The sequence below is a fragment of the Phytophthora sojae genome, assembly GCF_000149755.1.
Source record: "Phytophthora sojae unplaced genomic scaffold PHYSOscaffold_1, whole genome shotgun sequence".
In the NCBI taxonomy this organism is placed as follows: domain Eukaryota; phylum Oomycota; class Peronosporomycetes; order Peronosporales; family Peronosporaceae; genus Phytophthora; species Phytophthora sojae.
The window spans coordinates 13371512-13391351 of NW_009258115.1; the positions used below are offsets into that span (position 1 = coordinate 13371512).

Genomic DNA, 19840 nt, shown 5'->3' on the forward strand with positions numbered 1-19840 from the left:
AAAGACGATCGGTCTTAGCCGCTTTTGACGTGGGCGCCTTTTTCGCGTGGGAGTCTACTACAGGAACCTTTGATCGTTTAGCTTTTCACGAGGCTTTCAGAACAAAAAAATGCTCCGTACATTAATCCATGGCCGCTCCCGAGGTACTTGCAAGCAGTGGTTAGATGCTGCGACTCGCTATAGTTTTCATTTTGTTTTTCAGGTCCATTGTTATCCTAGATAACGCAAAAATCCACATGTACCGCGAGCAGGGCTGCCGAATATGGTATTGTCATTTATTAGCGCAGATAGAGCCTCATAAATAATGCCAGGATCTTGTCATTTGTATCTGCATAAATTATGTAATGTATTCGAGCAATAAATAAATAATGTGGTGCAACTTCAACGGGTATTAGACGTACTGTTACTCACACTAATTGACGCTATCGACTGTCGAAACGTCCCAGAAGTCACCATTCTCACGCAGAAACAAAATTGTTTCCAGCGTAGCGGACTGGAGACTGTTGCGCTCTTGAGCAAACGTGGTACGCGCCACGCTGAAAACCGCTCGACCTTGTTCGAGGTCGGCGGGATGCTGGAGATGAGGTCGTAGCGGGGCGTTCGCGCCTCGAGCCGGCGACGCTTCTCGAGACGCTGGACAAACGAGCCCTCTGGATCCTCGCCGCCGTCTTCCGCACCGTTCGTGAGATAGTATCATAAATTATGAGTGTGGAATAGTAATCTGGTATCATAAATAATGGTACGGTCTAAGCCACCGCTCATAAATTATGCAATAATATTTATAACAATTACTTGAGCGTCAATTTATTTTTCGGCTGCCCTGCCGGCAATAGTTAGCCTGCCGTTTACTAGAGGTGAAAGACGATCGGTCTTAGCCGCTTTTGACGTGGGCGCCTTTTTCGCGTGGGAGTCTACTACAGGAACCTTTGATCGTTTAGCTTTTCACGAGGCTTTCAGAACAAAAAAATGCTCCGTACATTAATCCATGGCCGCTCCCGAGGTACTTGCAAGCAGTGGTTCGATGCTGCGACTCGCTATAGTTTTCATTTTGTTTTTCAGGTCCATTGTTATCCTAGATAACGCAAAAATCCACATGTACCGCGAGCAGGGCTGCCGAATATGGTATTTTTATTTATTAGCGCAGATAGAGCCTCATAAATAATGCCAGGATCTTGTCATTTGTATCTGCATAAATTATGTAATGTATTTGAGCAATAAATAAATAATGTGGTGCAACTTCAACGGGTATTAGACGTACTGTTACTCACACTAATTGACGCTATCGACTGTCGAAACGTCCCAGAAGTCACCATTCTCACGCAGAAACAAAATTGTTTCCAGCGTAGCGGACTGGAGACTGTTGCGCTCTTGAGCAAACGTGGTACGCGCCACGCTGAAAACCGCTCGACCTTGTTCGAGGTCGGCGGGATGCTGGAGATGAGGTCGTAGCGGGGCGTTCGCGCCTCGAGCCGGCGACGCTTCTCGAGACGCTGGACAAACGAGCCCTCTGGATCCTCGCCGCCGTCTTCCGCACCGTTCGTGAGATAGTATCATAAATTATGAGTGTGGAATAGTAATCTGGTATCATAAATAATGGTACGGTCTAAGCCACCGCTCATAAATTATGCAATAATATTTATAACAATTACTTGAGCGTCAATTTATTTTTCGGCTGCCCTGCCGGCAATAGTTAGCCTGCCGTTTACTAGAGGTGAAAGACGATCGGTCTTAGCCGCTTTTGACGTGGGCGCCTTTTTCGCGTGGGAGTCTACTACAGGAACCTTTGATCGTTTAGCTTTTCACGAGGCTTTCAGAACAAAAAAATGCTCCGTACATTAATCCATGGCCGCTCCCGAGGTACTTGCAAGCAGTGGTTCGATGCTGCGACTCGCTATAGTTTTCATTTTGTTTTTCAGGTCCATTGTTATCCTAGATAACGCAAAAATCCACATGTACCGCGAGCAGGGCTGCTGAATATGGTATTGTCATTTATTAGCGCAGATAGAGCCTCATAAATAATGCCAGGATCTTGTCATTTGTATCTGCATAAATTATGTAATGTATTCGAGCAATAAATAAATAATGTGGTGCAACTTCAACGGGGTATTAGACGTACTGTTACTCACACTAATTGACGCTATCGACTGTCGAAACGTCCCAGAAGTCACCATTCTCACGCAGAAACAAAATTGTTTCCAGCGTAGCGGACTGGAGACTGTTGCGCTCTTGAGCAAACGTGGTACGCGCCACGCTGAAAACCGCTCGACCTTGTTCGAGGTCGGCGGGATGCTGGAGATGAGGTCGTAGCGGGGCGTTCGCGCCTCGAGCCGGCGACGCTTCTCGAGACGCTGGACAAACGAGCCCTCTGGATCCTCGCCGCCGTCTTCCGCACCGTTCGTGAGATAGTATCATAAATTATGAGTGTGGAATAGTAATCTGGTATCATAAATAATGGTACGGTCTAAGCCACCGCTCATAAATTATGCAATAATATTTATAACAATTACTTGAGCGTCAATTTATTTTTCGGCTGCCCTGCCGGCAATAGTTAGCCTGCCGTTTACTAGAGGTGAAAGACGATCGGTCTTAGCCGCTTTTGACGTGTGCGCCTTTTCACGTGGGAGTCTACTACAGGAACCTTTGATCGTTTAGCTTTTCACGAGGCTTTCAGAACAAAAAAATGCTCCGTACATTAATCCATGGCCGCTCCCGAGGTACTTGCAAGCAGTGGTTAGATGCTGCGACTCGCTATAGTTTTCATTTTGTTTTTCAGGTCCATTGTTATCCTAGATAACGCAAAAATCCACATGTACCGCGAGCAGGGCTGCCGAATATGGTATTGTCATTTATTAGCGCAGATAGAGCCTCATAAATAATGCCAGGATCTTGTCATTTGTATCTGCATAAATTATGTAATGTATTCGAGCAATAAATAAATAATGTGGTGCAACTTCAACGGGGTATTAGACGTACTGTTACTCACACTAATTGACGCTATCGACTGTCGAAACGTCCCAGAAGTCACCATTCTCACGCAGAAACAAAATTGTTTCCAGCGTAGCGGACTGGAGACTGTTGCGCTCTTGAGCAAACGTGGTACGCGCCACGCTGAAAACCGCTCGACCTTGTTCGAGGTCGGCGGGATGCTGGAGATGAGGTCGTAGCGGGGCGTTCGCGCCTCGAGCCGGCGACGCTTCTCGAGACGCTGGACAAACGAGCCCTCTGGATCCTCGCCGCCGTCTTCCGCACCGTTCGTGAGATAGTATCATAAATTATGAGTGTGGAATAGTAATCTGGTATCATAAATAATGGTACGGTCTAAGCCACCGCTCATAAATTATGCAATAATATTTATAACAATTACTTGAGCGTCAATTTATTTTTCGGCTGCCCTGCCGGCAATAGTTAGCCTGCCGTTTACTAGAGGTGAAAGACGATCGGTCTTAGCCGCTTTTGACGTGGGCGCCTTTTTCGCGTGGGAGTCTACTACAGGAACCTTTGATCGTTTAGCTTTTCACGAGGCTTTCAGAACAAAAAAATGCTCCGTACATTAATCCATGGCCGCTCCCGAGGTACTTGCAAGCAGTGGTTCGATGCTGCGACTCGCTATAGTTTTCATTTTGTTTTTCAGGTCCATTGTTATCCTAGATAACGCAAAAATCCACATGTACCGCGAGCAGGGCTGCCGAATATGTATTGTCATTTATTAGCGCAGATAGAGCCTCATAAATAATGCCAGGATCTTGTCATTTGTATCTGCATAAATTATGTAATGTATTCGAGCAATAAATAAATAATGTGGTGCAACTTCAACGGGGTATTAGACGTACTGTTTCTCACACTAATTGACGCTATCGACTGTCGAAACGTCCCAGAAGTCACCATTCTCACGCAGAAACAAAATTGTTTCCAGCGTAGCGGACTGGAGACTGTTGCGCTCTTGAGCAAACGTGGTACGCGCCACGCTGAAAACCGCTCGACCTTGTTCGAGGTCGGCGGGATGCTGGAGATGAGGTCGTAGCGGGGCGTTCGCGCCTCGAGCCGGCGACGCTTCTCGAGACGCTGGACAAACGAGCCCTCTGGATCCTCGCCGCCGTCTTCCGCACCGTTCGTGAGATAGTATCATAAATTATGAGTGTGGAATAGTAATCTGGTATCATAAATAATGGTACGGTCTAAGCCACCGCTCATAAATTATGCAATAATATTTATAACAATTACTTGAGCGTCAATTTATTTTTCGGCTGCCCTGCCGGCAATAGTTAGCCTGCCGTTTACTAGAGGTGAAAGACGATCGGTCTTAGCCGCTTTTGACGTGGGCGCCTTTTTCGCGTGGGAGTCTACTACAGGAACCTTTGATCGTTTAGCTTTTCACGAGGCTTTCAGAACAAAAAAATGCTCCGTACATTAATCCATGGCCGCTCCCGAGGTACTTGCAAGCAGTGGTTCGATGCTGTGACTCGCTATAGTTTTCATTTTGTTTTTCAGGTCCATTGTTATCCTAGATAACGCAAAAATCCACATGTACCGCGAGCAGGGCTGCCGAATATGTATTGTCATTTATTAGCGCAGATAGAGCCTCATAAATAATGCCAGGATCTTGTCATTTGTATCTGCATAAATTATGTAATGTATTCGAGCAATAAATAAATAATGTGGTGCAACTTCAACGGGGTATTAGACGTACTGTTACTCACACTAATTGACGCTATCGACTGTCGAAACGTCCCAGAAGTCACCATTCTCACGCAGAAACAAAATTGTTTCCAGCGTAGCGGACTGGAGACTGTTGCGCTCTTGAGCAAACGTGGTACGCGCCACGCTGAAAACCGCTCGACCTTGTTCGAGGTCGGCGGGATGCTGGAGATGAGGTCGTAGCGGGGCGTTCGCGCCTCGAGCCGGCGACGCTTCTCGAGACGCTGGACAAACGAGCCCTCTGGATCCTCGCCGCCGTCTTCCGCACCGTTCGTGAGATAGTATCATAAATTATGAGTGTGGAATAGTAATCTGGTATCATAAATAATGGTACGGTCTAAGCCACCGCTCATAAATTATGCAATAATATTTATAACAATTACTTGAGCGTCAATTTATTTTTCGGCTGCCCTGCCGGCAATAGTTAGCCTGCCGTTTACTAGAGGTGAAAGACGATCGGTCTTAGCCGCTTTTGACGTGGGCGCCTTTTTCGCGTGGGAGTCTACTACAGGAACCTTTGATCGTTTAGCTTTTCACGAGGCTTTCAGAACAAAAAAATGCTCCGTACATTAATCCATGGCCGCTCCCGAGGTACTTGCAAGCAGTGGTTCGATGCTGCGACTCGCTATAGTTTTCATTTTGTTTTTCAGGTCCATTGTTATCCTAGATAACGCAAAAATCCACATGTACCGCGAGCAGGGCTGCCGAATATGGTATTGTCATTTATTAGCGCAGATAGAGCCTCATAAATAATGCCAGGATCTTGTCATTTGTATCTGCATAAATTATGTAATGTATTCGAGCAATAAATAAATAATGTGGTGCAACTTCAACGGGTATTAGACGTACTGTTACTCACACTAATTGACGCTATCGACTGTCGAAACGTCCCAGAAGTCACCATTCTCACGCAGAAACAAAATTGTTTCCAGCGTAGCGGACTGGAGACTGTTGCGCTCTTGAGCAAACGTGGTACGCGCCACGCTGAAAACCGCTCGACCTTGTTCGAGGTCGGCGGGATGCTGGAGATGAGGTCGTAGCGGGGCGTTCGCGCCTCGAGCCGGCGACGCTTCTCGAGACGCTGGACAAACGAGCCCTCTGGATCCTCGCCGCCGTCTTCCGCACCGTTCGTGAGATAGTATCATAAATTATGAGTGTGGAATAGTAATCTGGTATCATAAATAATGGTACGGTCTAAGCCACCGCTCATAAATTATGCAATAATATTTATAACAATTACTTGAGCGTCAATTTATTTTTTGGCTGCCCTGCCGGCAATAGTTAGCCTGTCGTTTACTAGAGGTGAAAGACGATCGGTCTTAGCCGCTTTTGACGTGGGCGCCTTTTTCGCGTGGGAGTCTACTACAGGAACCTTTGATCGTTTAGCTTTTCACGAGGCTTTCAGAACAAAAAATGCTCCGTACATTAATCCATGGCCGCTCCCGAGGTACTTGCAAGCAGTGGTTCGATGCTGTGACTCGCTATAGTTTTCATTTTGTTTTTCAGGTCCATTGTTATCCTAGATAACGCAAAAATCCACATGTACCGCGAGCAGGGCTGCCGAATATGGTATTTTCATTTATTAGCGCAGATAGAGCCTCATAAATAATGCCAGGATCTTGTCATTTGTATCTGCATAAATTATGTAATGTATTCGAGCAATAAATAAATAATGTGGTGCAACTTCAACGGGTATTAGACGTACTGTTACTCACACTAATTGACGCTATCGACTGTCGAAACGTCCCAGAAGTCACCATTCTCACGCAGAAACAAAATTGTTTCCAGCGTAGCGGACTGGAGACTGTTGCGCTCTTGAGCAAACGTGGTACGCGCCACGCTGAAAACCGCTCGACCTTGTTCGAGGTCGGCGGGATGCTGGAGATGAGGTCGTAGCGGGGCGTTCGCGCCTCGAGCCGGCGACGCTTCTCGAGACGCTGGACAAACGAGCCCTCTGGATCCTCGCCGCCGTCTTCCGCACCGTTCGTGAGATAGTATCATAAATTATGAGTGTGGAATAGTAATCTGGTATCATAAATAATGGTACGGTCTAAGCCACCGCTCATAAATTATGCAATAATATTTATAACAATTACTTGAGCGTCAATTTATTTTTCGGCTGCCCTGCCGGCAATAGTTAGCCTGCCGTTTACTAGAGGTGAAAGACGATCGGTCTTAGCCGCTTTTGACGTGGGCGCCTTTTTCGCGTGGGAGTCTACTACAGGAACCTTTGATCGTTTAGCTTTTCACGAGGCTTTCAGAACAAAAAAATGCTCCGTACATTAATCCATGGCCGCTCCCGAGGTACTTGCAAGCAGTGGTTAGATGCTGCGACTCGCTATAGTTTTCATTTTGTTTTTCAGGTCCATTGTTATCCTAGATAACGCAAAAATCCACATGTACCGCGAGCAGGGCTGCCGAATATGGTATTGTCATTTATTAGCGCAGATAGAGCCTCATAAATAATGCCAGGATCTTGTCATTTGTATCTGCATAAATTATGTAATGTATTCGAGCAATAAATAAATAATGTGGTGCAACTTCAACGGGTATTAGACGTACTGTTACTCACACTAATTGACGCTATCGACTGTCGAAACGTCCCAGAAGTCACCATTCTCACGCAGAAACAAAATTGTTTCCAGCGTAGCGGACTGGAGACTGTTGCGCTCTTGAGCAAACGTGGTACGCGCCACGCTGAAAACCGCTCGACCTTGTTCGAGGTCGGCGGGATGCTGGAGATGAGGTCGTAGCGGGGCGTTCGCGCCTCGAGCCGGCGACGCTTCTCGAGACGCTGGACAAACGAGCCCTCTGGATCCTCGCCGCCGTCTTCCGCACCGTTCGTGAGATAGTATCATAAATTATGAGTGTGGAATAGTAATCTGGTATCATAAATAATGGTACGGTCTAAGCCACCGCTCATAAATTATGCAATAATATTTATAACAATTACTTGAGCGTCAATTTATTTTTCGGCTGCCCTGCCGGCAATAGTTAGCCTGCCGTTTACTAGAGGTGAAAGACGATCGGTCTTAGCCGCTTTTGACGTGGGCGCCTTTTTCGCGTGGGAGTCTACTACAGGAACCTTTGATCGTTTAGCTTTTCACGAGGCTTTCAGAACAAAAAAATGCTCCGTACATTAATCCATGGCCGCTCCCGAGGTACTTGCAAGCAGTGGTTAGATGCTGCGACTCGCTATAGTTTTCATTTTGTTTTTCAGGTCCATTGTTATCCTAGATAACGCAAAAATCCACATGTACCGCGAGCAGGGCTGCTGAATATGGTATTGTCATTTATTAGCGCAGATAGAGCCTCATAAATAATGCCAGGATCTTGTCATTTGTATCTGCATAAATTATGTAATGTATTCGAGCAATAAATAAATAATGTGGTGCAACTTCAACGGGTATTAGACGTACTGTTACTCACACTAATTGACGCTATCGACTGTCGAAACGTCCCAGAAGTTGAGCAAACGTGGTACGCGCCACGCTGAAAACCGCTCGACCTTGTTCGAGGTCGGCGGGATGCTGGAGATGAGGTCGTAGCGGGGCGTTCGCGCCTCGAGCCGGCGACGCTTCTCGAGACGCTGGACAAACGAGCCCTCTGGATCCTCGCCGCCGTCTTCCGCACCGTTCGTGAGATAGTATCATAAATTATGAGTGTGGAATAGTAATCTGGTATCATAAATAATGGTACGGTCTAAGCCACCGCTCATAAATTATGCAATAATATTTATAACAATTACTTGAGCGTCAATTTATTTTTCGGCTGCCCTGCCGGCAATAGTTAGCCTGCCGTTTACTAGAGGTGAAAGACGATCGGTCTTAGCCGCTTTTGACGTGGGCGCCTTTTTCGCGTGGGAGTCTACTACAGGAACCTTTGATCGTTTAGCTTTTCACGAGGCTTTCAGAACAAAAAAATGCTCCGTACATTAATCCATGGCCGCTCCCGAGGTACTTGCAAGCAGTGGTTAGATGCTGTGACTCGCTATAGTTTTCATTTTGTTTTTCAGGTCCATTGTTATCCTAGATAACGCAAAAATCCACATGTACCGCGAGCAGGGCTGCCGAATATGGTATTGTCATTTATTAGCGCAGATAGAGCCTCATAAATAATGCCAGGATCTTGTCATTTGTATCTGCATAAATTATGTAATGTATTCGAGCAATAAATAAATAATGTGGTGCAACTTCAACGGGGTATTAGACGTACTGTTACTCACACTAATTGACGCTATCGACTGTCGAAACGTCCCAGAAGTCACCATTCTCACGCAGAAACAAAATTGTTTCCAGCGTAGCGGACTGGAGACTGTTGCGCTCTTGAGCAAACGTGGTACGCGCCACGCTGAAAACCGCTCGACCTTGTTCGAGGTCGGCGGGATGCTGGAGATGAGGTCGTAGCGGGGCGTTCGCGCCTCGAGCCGGCGACGCTTCTCGAGACGCTGGACAAACGAGCCCTCTGGATCCTCGCCGCCGTCTTCCGCACCGTTCGTGAGATAGTATCATAAATTATGAGTGTGGAATAGTAATCTGGTATCATAAATAATGGTACGGTCTAAGCCACCGCTCATAAATTATGCAATAATATTTATAACAATTACTTGAGCGTCAATTTATTTTTCGGCTGCCCTGTCGGCAATAGTTAGCCTGCCGTTTACTAGAGGTGAAAGACGATCGGTCTTAGCCGCTTTTGACGTGGGCGCCTTTTTCGCGTGGGAGTCTACTACAGGAACCTTTGATCGTTTAGCTTTTCACGAGGCTTTCAGAACAAAAAAATGCTCCGTACATTAATCCATGGCCGCTCCCGAGGTACTTGCAAGCAGTGGTTAGATGCTGTGACTCGCTATAGTTTTCATTTTGTTTTTCAGGTCCATTGTTATCCTAGATAACGCAAAAATCCACATGTACCGCGAGCAGGGCTGCCGAATATGTATTGTCATTTATTAGCGCAGATAGAGCCTCATAAATAATGCCAGGATCTTGTCATTTGTATCTGCATAAATTATGTAATGTATTCGAGCAATAAATAAATAATGTGGTGCAACTTCAACGGGGTATTAGACGTACTGTTACTCACACTAATTGACGCTATCGACTGTCGAAACGTCCCAGAAGTCACCATTCTCACGCAGAAACAAAATTGTTTCCAGCGTAGCGGACTGGAGACTGTTGCGCTCTTGAGCAAACGTGGTACGCGCCACGCTGAAAACCGCTCGACCTTGTTCGAGGTCGGCGGGATGCTGGAGATGAGGTCGTAGCGGGGCGTTCGCGCCTCGAGCCGGCGACGCTTCTCGAGACGCTGGACAAACGAGCCCTCTGGATCCTCGCCGCCGTCTTCCGCACCGTTCGTGAGATAGTATCATAAATTATGAGTGTGGAATAGTAATCTGGTATCATAAATAATGGTACGGTCTAAGCCACCGCTCATAAATTATGCAATAATATTTATAACAATTACTTGAGCGTCAATTTATTTTTCGGCTGCCCTGCCGGCAATAGTTAGCCTGCCGTTTACTAGAGGTGAAAGACGATCGGTCTTAGCCGCTTTTGACGTGGGCGCCTTTTTCGCGTGGGAGTCTACTACAGGAACCTTTGATCGTTTAGCTTTTCACGAGGCTTTCAGAACAAAAAAATGCTCCGTACATTAATCCATGGCCGCTCCCGAGGTACTTGCAAGCAGTGGTTCGATGCTGCGACTCGCTATAGTTTTCATTTTGTTTTTCAGGTCCATTGTTATCCTAGATAACGCAAAAATCCACATGTACCGCGAGCAGGGCTGCCGAATATGGTATTGTCATTTATTAGCGCAGATAGAGCCTCATAAATAATGCCAGGATCTTGTCATTTGTATCTGCATAAATTATGTAATGTATTCGAGCAATAAATAAATAATGTGGTGCAACTTCAACGGGTATTAGACGTACTGTTACTCACACTAATTGACGCTATCGACTGTCGAAACGTCCCAGAAGTCACCATTCTCACGCAGAAACAAAATTGTTTCCAGCGTAGCGGACTGGAGACTGTTGCGCTCTTGAGCAAACGTGGTACGCGCCACGCTGAAAACCGCTCGACCTTGTTCGAGGTCGGCGGGATGCTGGAGATGAGGTCGTAGCGGGGCGTTCGCGCCTCGAGCCGGCGACGCTTCTCGAGACGCTGGACAAACGAGCCCTCTGGATCCTCGCCGCCGTCTTCCGCACCGTTCGTGAGATAGTATCATAAATTATGAGTGTGGAATAGTAATCTGGTATCATAAATAATGGTACGGTCTAAGCCACCGCTCATAAATTATGCAATAATATTTATAACAATTACTTGAGCGTCAATTTATTTTTCGGCTGCCCTGCCGGCAATAGTTAGCCTGCCGTTTACTAGAGGTGAAAGACGATCGGTCTTAGCCGCTTTTGACGTGGGCGCCTTTTTCGCGTGGGAGTCTACTACAGGAACCTTTGATCGTTTAGCTTTTCACGAGGCTTTCAGAACAAAAAAATGCTCCGTACATTAATCCATGGCCGCTCCCGAGGTACTTGCAAGCAGTGGTTAGATGCTGTGACTCGCTATAGTTTTCATTTTGTTTTTCAGGTCCATTGTTATCCTAGATAACGCAAAAATCCACATGTACCGCGAGCAGGGCTGCCGAATATGGTATTGTCATTTATTAGCGCAGATAGAGCCTCATAAATAATGCCAGGATCTTGTCATTTGTATCTGCATAAATTATGTAATGTATTCGAGCAATAAATAAATAATGTGGTGCAACTTCAACGGGGTATTAGACGTACTGTTACTCACACTAATTGACGCTATCGACTGTCGAAACGTCCCAGAAGTCACCATTCTCACGCAGAAACAAAATTGTTTCCAGCGTAGCGGACTGGAGACTGTTGCGCTCTTGAGCAAACGTGGTACGCGCCACGCTGAAAACCGCTCGACCTTGTTCGAGGTCGGCGGGATGCTGGAGATGAGGTCGTAGCGGGGCGTTCGCGCCTCGAGCCGGCGACGCTTCTCGAGACGCTGGACAAACGAGCCCTCTGGATCCTCGCCGCCGTCTTCCGCACCGTTCGTGAGATAGTATCATAAATTATGAGTGTGGAATAGTAATCTGGTATCATAAATAATGGTACGGTCTAAGCCACCGCTCATAAATTATGCAATAATATTTATAACAATTACTTGAGCGTCAATTTATTTTTCGGCTGCCCTGCCGGCAATAGTTAGCCTGCCGTTTACTAGAGGTGAAAGACGATCGGTCTTAGCCGCTTTTGACGTGGGCGCCTTTTTCGCGTGGGAGTCTACTACAGGAACCTTTGATCGTTTAGCTTTTCACGAGGCTTTCAGAACAAAAAAATGCTCCGTACATTAATCCATGGCCGCTCCCGAGGTACTTGCAAGCAGTGGTTCGATGCTGCGACTCGCTATAGTTTTCATTTTGTTTTTCAGGTCCATTGTTATCCTAGATAACGCAAAAATCCACATGTACCGCGAGCAGGGCTGCCGAATATGTATTGTCATTTATTAGCGCAGATAGAGCCTCATAAATAATGCCAGGATCTTGTCATTTGTATCTGCATAAATTATGTAATGTATTCGAGCAATAAATAAATAATGTGGTGCAACTTCAACGGGGTATTAGACGTACTGTTACTCACACTAATTGACGCTATCGACTGTCGAAACGTCCCAGAAGTCACCATTCTCACGCAGAAACAAAATTGTTTCCAGCGTAGCGGACTGGAGACTGTTGCGCTCTTGAGCAAACGTGGTACGCGCCACGCTGAAAACCGCTCGACCTTGTTCGAGGTCGGCGGGATGCTGGAGATGAGGTCGTAGCGGGGCGTTCGCGCCTCGAGCCGGCGACGCTTCTCGAGACGCTGGACAAACGAGCCCTCTGGATCCTCGCCGCCGTCTTCCGCACCGTTCGTGAGATAGTATCATAAATTATGAGTGTGGAATAGTAATCTGGTATCATAAATAATGGTACGGTCTAAGCCACCGCTCATAAATTATGCAATAATATTTATAACAATTACTTGAGCGTCAATTTATTTTTCGGCTGCCCTGCCGGCAATAGTTAGCCTGCCGTTTACTAGAGGTGAAAGACGATCGGTCTTAGCCGCTTTTGACGTGGGCGTCTTTTTCGCGTGGGAGTCTACTACAGGAACCTTTGATCGTTTAGCTTTTCACGAGGCTTTCAGAACAAAAAATGCTCCGTACATTAATCCATGGCCGCTCCCGAGGTACTTGCAAGCAGTGGTTCGATGCTGTGACTCGCTATAGTTTTCATTTTGTTTTTCAGGTCCATTGTTATCCTAGATAACGCAAAAATCCACATGTACCGCGAGCAGGGCTGCCGAATATGGTATTGTCATTTATTAGCGCAGATAGAGCCTCATAAATAATGCCAGGATCTTGTCATTTGTATCTGCATAAATTATGTAATGTATTCGAGCAATAAATAAATAATGTGGTGCAACTTCAACGGGTATTAGACGTACTGTTACTCACACTAATTGACGCTATCGACTGTCGAAACGTCCCAGAAGTCACCATTCTCACGCAGAAACAAAATTGTTTCCAGCGTAGCGGACTGGAGACTGTTGCGCTCTTGAGCAAACGTGGTACGCGCCACGCTGAAAACTGCTCGACCTTGTTCGAGGTCGGCGGGATGCTGGAGATGAGGTCGTAGCGGGGCGTTCGCGCCTCGAGCCGGCGACGCTTCTCGAGACGCTGGACAAACGAGCCCTCTGGATCCTCGCCGCCGTCTTCCGCACCGTTCGTGAGATAGTATCATAAATTATGAGTGTGGAATAGTAATCTGGTATCATAAATAATGGTACGGTCTAAGCCACCGCTCATAAATTATGCAATAATATTTATAACAATTACTTGAGCGTCAATTTATTTTTCGGCTGCCCTGCCGGCAATAGTTAGCCTGCCGTTTACTAGAGGTGAAAGACGATCGGTCTTAGCCGCTTTTGACGTGGGCGCCTTTTTCGCGTGGGAGTCTACTACAGGAACCTTTGATCGTTTAGCTTTTCACGAGGCTTTCAGAACAAAAAAATGCTCCGTACATTAATCCATGGCCGCTCCCGAGGTACTTGCAAGCAGTGGTTCGATGCTGCGACTCGCTATAGTTTTCATTTTGTTTTTCAGGTCCATTGTTATCCTAGATAACGCAAAAATCCACATGTACCGCGAGCAGGGCTGCCGAATATGTATTGTCATTTATTAGCGCAGATAGAGCCTCATAAATAATGCCAGGATCTTGTCATTTGTATCTGCATAAATTATGTAATGTATTCGAGCAATAAATAAATAATGTGGTGCAACTTCAACGGGTATTAGACGTACTGTTACTCACACTAATTGACGCTATCGACTGTCGAAACGTCCCAGAAGTCACCATTCTCACGCAGAAACAAAATTGTTTCCAGCGTAGCGGACTGGAGACTGTTGCGCTCTTGAGCAAACGTGGTACGCGCCACGCTGAAAACCGCTCGACCTTGTTCGAGGTCGGCGGGATGCTGGAGATGAGGTCGTAGCGGGGCGTTCGCGCCTCGAGCCGGCGACGCTTCTCGAGACGCTGGACAAACGAGCCCTCTGGATCCTCGCCGCCGTCTTCCGCACCGTTCGTGAGATAGTATCATAAATTATGAGTGTGGAATAGTAATCTGGTATCATAAATAATGGTACGGTCTAAGCCACCGCTCATAAATTATGCAATAATATTTATAACAATTACTTGAGCGTCAATTTATTTTTCGGCTGCCCTGCCGGCAATAGTTAGCCTGCCGTTTACTAGAGGTGAAAGACGATCGGTCTTAGCCGCTTTTGACGTGGGCGCCTTTTTCGCGTGGGAGTCTACTACAGGAACCTTTGATCGTTTAGCTTTTCACGAGGCTTTCAGAACAAAAAATGCTCCGTACATTAATCCATGGCCGCTCCCGAGGTACTTGCAAGCAGTGGTTAGATGCTGCGACTCGCTATAGTTTTCATTTTGTTTTTCAGGTCCATTGTTATCCTAGATAACGCAAAAATCCACATGTACCGCGAGCAGGGCTGCCGAATATGGTATTGTCATTTATTAGCGCAGATAGAGCCTCATAAATAATGCCAGGATCTTGTCATTTGTATCTGCATAAATTATGTAATGTATTCGAGCAATAAATAAATAATGTGGTGCAACTTCAACGGGTATTAGACGTACTGTTACTCACACTAATTGACGCTATCGACTGTCGAAACGTCCCAGAAGTCACCATTCTCACGCAGAAACAAAATTGTTTCCAGCGTAGCGGACTGGAGACTGTTGCGCTCTTGAGCAAACGTGGTACGCGCCACGCTGAAAACCGCTCGACCTTGTTCGAGGTCGGCGGGATGCTGGAGATGAGGTCGTAGCGGGGCGTTCGCGCCTCGAGCCGGCGACGCTTCTCGAGACGCTGGACAAACGAGCCCTCTGGATTCTCGCCGCCGTCTTCCGCACCGTTCGTGAGATAGTATCATAAATTATGAGTGTGGAATAGTAATCTGGTATCATAAATAATGGTACGGTCTAAGCCACCGCTCATAAATTATGCAATAATATTTATAACAATTACTTGAGCGTCAATTTATTTTTCGGCTGCCCTGCCGGCAATAGTTAGCCTGTCGTTTACTAGAGGTGAAAGACGATCGGTCTTAGCCGCTTTTGACGTGGGCGCCTTTTTCGCGTGGGAGTCTACTACAGGAACCTTTGATCGTTTAGCTTTTCACGAGGCTTTCAGAACAAAAAATGCTCCGTACATTAATCCATGGCCGCTCCCGAGGTACTTGCAAGCAGTGGTTCGATGCTGTGACTCGCTATAGTTTTCATTTTGTTTTTCAGGTCCATTGTTATCCTAGATAACGCAAAAATCCACATGTACCGCGAGCAGGGCTGCCGAATATGGTATTTTCATTTATTAGCGCAGATAGAGCCTCATAAATAATGCCAGGATCTTGTCATTTGTATCTGCATAAATTATGTAATGTATTCGAGCAATAAATAAATAATGTGGTGCAACTTCAACGGGTATTAGACGTACTGTTACTCACACTAATTGACGCTATCGACTGTCGAAACGTCCCAGAAGTCACCATTCTCACGCAGAAACAAAATTGTTTCCAGCGTAGCGGACTGGAGACTGTTGCGCTCTTGAGCAAACGTGGTACGCGCCACGCTGAAAACCGCTCGACCTTGTTCGAGGTCGGCGGGATGCTGGAGATGAGGTCGTAGCGGGGCGTTCGCGCCTCGAGCCGGCGACGCTTCTCGAGACGCTGGACAAACGAGCCCTCTGGATCCTCGCCGCCGTCTTCCGCACCGTTCGTGAGATAGTATCATAAATTATGAGTGTGGAATAGTAATCTGGTATCATAAATAATGGTACGGTCTAAGCCACCGCTCATAAATTATGCAATAATATTTATAACAATTACTTGAGCGTCAATTTATTTTTCGGCTGCCCTGCCGGCAATAGTTAGCCTGTCGTTTACTAGAGGTGAAAGACGATCGGTCTTAGCCGCTTTTGACGTGGGCGCCTTTTTCGCGTGGGAGTCTACTACAGGAACCTTTGATCGTTTAGCTTTTCACGAGGCTTTCAGAACAAAAAATGCTCCGTACATTAATCCATGGCCGCTCCCGAGGTACTTGCAAGCAGTGGTTCGATGCTGTGACTCGCTATAGTTTTCATTTTGTTTTTCAGGTCCATTGTTATCCTAGATAACGCAAAAATCCACATGTACCGCGAGCAGGGCTGCCGAATATGGTATTTTCATTTATTAGCGCAGATAGAGCCTCATAAATAATGCCAGGATCTTGTCATTTGTATCTGCATAAATTATGTAATGTATTCGAGCAATAAATAAATAATGTGGTGCAACTTCAACGGGTATTAGACGTACTGTTACTCACACTAATTGACGCTATCGACTGTCGAAACGTCCCAGAAGTCACCATTCTCACGCAGAAACAAAATTGTTTCCAGCGTAGCGGACTGGAGACTGTTGCGCTCTTGAGCAAACGTGGTACGCGCCACGCTGAAAACCGCTCGACCTTGTTCGAGGTCGGCGGGATGCTGGAGATGAGGTCGTAGCGGGGCGTTCGCGCCTCGAGCCGGCGACGCTTCTCGAGACGCTGGACAAACGAGCCCTCTGGATCCTCGCCGCCGTCTTCCGCACCGTTCGTGAGATAGTATCATAAATTATGAGTATGGAATAGTAATCTGGTATCATAAATAATGGTACGGTCTAGGCCACCGCTCATAAATTATGCAATAATATTTATAACAATTACTTGAGCGTCAATTTATTTTTCGGCTGCCCTGCCGGCAATAGTTAGCCTGTCGTTTACTAGAGGTGAAAGACGATCGGTCTTAGCCGCTTTTGACGTGGGCGCCTTTTTCGCGTGGGAGTCTACTACAGGAACCTTTGATCGTTTAGCTTTTCACGAGGCTTTCAGAACAAAAAATGCTCCGTACATTAATCCATGGCCGCTCCCGAGGTACTTGCAAGCAGTGGTTCGATGCTGTGACTCGCTATAGTTTTCATTTTGTTTTTCAGGTCCATTGTTATCCTAGATAACGCAAAAATCCACATGTACCGCGAGCAGGGCTGCCGAATATGGTATTTTCATTTATTAGCGCAGATAGAGCCTCATAAATAATGCCAGGATCTTGTCATTTGTATCTGCATAAATTATGTAATGTATTCGAGCAATAAATAAATAATGTGGTGCAACTTCAACGGGTATTAGACGTACTGTTACTCACACTAATTGACGCTATCGACTGTCGAAACGTCCCAGAAGTCACCATTCTCACGCAGAAACAAAATTGTTTCCAGCGTAGCGGACTGGAGACTGTTGCGCTCTTGAGCAAACGTGGTACGCGCCACGCTGAAAACCGCTCGACCTTGTTCGAGGTCGGCGGGATGCTGGAGATGAGGTCGTAGCGGGGCGTTCGCGCCTCGAGCCGGCGACGCTTCTCGAGACGCTGGACAAACGAGCCCTCTGGATCCTCGCCGCCGTCTTCCGCACCGTTCGTGAGATAGTATCATAAATTATGAGTGTGGAATAGTAATCTGGTATCATAAATAATGGTACGGTCTAAGCCACCGCTCATAAATTATGCAATAATATTTATAACAATTACTTGAGCGTCAATTTATTTTTCGGCTGCCCTGCCGGCAATAGTTAGCCTGTCGTTTACTAGAGGTGAAAGACGATCGGTCTTAGCCGCTTTTGACGTGGGCGCCTTTTTCGCGTGGGAGTCTACTACAGGAACCTTTGATCGTTTAGCTTTTCACGAGGCTTTCAGAACAAAAAATGCTCCGTACATTAATCCATGGCCGCTCCCGAGGTACTTGCAAGCAGTGGTTCGATGCTGTGACTCGCTATAGTTTTCATTTTGTTTTTCAGGTCCATTGTTATCCTAGATAACGCAAAAATCCACATGTACCGCGAGCAGGGCTGCCGAATATGGTATTTTCATTTATTAGCGCAGATAGAGCCTCATAAATAATGCCAGGATCTTGTCATTTGTATCTGCATAAATTATGTAATGTATTCGAGCAATAAATAAATAATGTGGTGCAACTTCAACGGGTATTAGACGTACTGTTACTCACACTAATTGACGCTATCGACTGTCGAAACGTCCCAGAAGTCACCATTCTCACGCAGAAACAAAATTGTTTCCAGCGTAGCGGACTGGAGACTGTTGCGCTCTTGAGCAAACGTGGTACGCGCCACGCTGAAAACCGCTCGACCTTGTTCGAGGTCGGCGGGATGCTGGAGATGAGGTCGTAGCGGGGCGTTCGCGCCTCGAGCCGGCGACGCTTCTCGAGACGCTGGACAAACGAGCCCTCTGGATTCTCGCCGCCGTCTTCCGCACCGTTCGTGAGATAGTATCATAAATTATGAGTGTGGAATAGTAATCTGGTATCATAAATAATGGTACGGTCTAAGCCACCGCTCATAAATTATGCAATAATATTTATAACAATTACTTGAGCGTCAATTTATTTTTCGGCTGCCCTGCCGGCAATAGTTAGCCTGCCGTTTACTAGAGGTGAAAGACGATCGGTCTTAGCCGCTTTTGACGTGGGCGCCTTTTCGCGTGGGAGTCTACTACAGGAACCTTTGATCGTTTAGCTTTTCACGAGGCTTTCAGAACAAAAAAATGCTCCGTACATTAATCCATGGCCGCTCCCGAGGTACTTGCAAGCAGTGGTTAGATGCTGCGACTCGCTATAGTTTTCATTTTGTTTTTCAGGTCCATTGTTATCCTAGATAACGCAAAAATCCACATGTACCGCGAGCAGGGCTGCCGAATATGGTATTGTCATTTATTAGCGCAGATAGAGCCTCATAAATAATGCCAGGATCTTGTCATTTGTATCTGCATAAATTATGTAATGTATTCGAGCAATAAATAAATAATGTGGTGCAACTTCAACGGGGTATTAGACGTACTGTTACTCACACTAATTGACGCTATCGACTGTCGAAACGTCCCAGAAGTCACCATTCTCACGCAGAAACAAAATTGTTTCCAGCGTAGCGGACTGGAGACTGTTGCGCTCTTGAGCAAACGTGGTACGCGCCACGCTGAAAACCGCTCGACCTTGTTCGAGGTCGGCGGGATGCTGGAGATGAGGTCGTAGCGGGGCGTTCGCGCCTCGAGCCGGCGACGCTTCTCGAGACGCTGGACAAACGAGCCCTCTGGATCCTCGCCGCCGTCTTCCGCACCGTTCGTGAGATAGTATCATAAATTATGAGTGTGGAATAGTAATCTGGTATCATAAATAATGGTACGGTCTAAGCCACCGCTCATAAATTATGCAATAATATTTATAACAATTACTTGAGCGTCAATTTATTTTTCGGCTGCCCTGCCGGCAATAGTTAGCCTGCCGTTTACTAGAGGTGAAAGACGATCGGTCTTAGCCGCTTTTGACGTGGGCGCCTTTTTCGCGTGGGAGTCTACTACAGGAACCTTTGATCGTTTAGCTTTTCACGAGGCTTTCAGAACAAAAAAATGCTCCGTACATTAATCCATGGCCGCTCCCGAGGTACTTGCAAGCAGTGGTTAGATGCTGCGACTCGCTATAGTTTTCATTTTGTT

At 46.5% G+C, this 19840-nt stretch overlaps 1 protein-coding gene across 1 annotated transcript; it reads right to left on the reverse strand.

Moving 5' to 3' along the window:
- Nucleotides 1–412: 412 nt before the first annotated feature.
- On the reverse strand, nucleotides 413–19549 carry PHYSODRAFT_324082 (hypothetical protein; the record flags this gene model as incomplete). Its single annotated transcript, XM_009519752.1, has 25 exons — nucleotides 413–457; nucleotides 553–668; nucleotides 1352–1525; nucleotides 2210–2383; nucleotides 3067–3240; nucleotides 3924–4097; nucleotides 4781–4954; nucleotides 5638–5811; nucleotides 6494–6667; nucleotides 7351–7513; nucleotides 8204–8319; nucleotides 9004–9177; nucleotides 9861–10034; nucleotides 10718–10891; nucleotides 11576–11749; nucleotides 12433–12606; nucleotides 13289–13462; nucleotides 14145–14318; nucleotides 15001–15174; nucleotides 15857–16030; nucleotides 16713–16886; nucleotides 17569–17742; nucleotides 18425–18598; nucleotides 19282–19455; nucleotides 19543–19549. 25 exons carry the CDS (start codon nucleotides 19547–19549, stop codon nucleotides 413–415), a joined length of 3927 nt encoding a protein of 1308 aa, XP_009518047.1.
- Nucleotides 19550–19840: the final 291 nt, after the last annotated feature.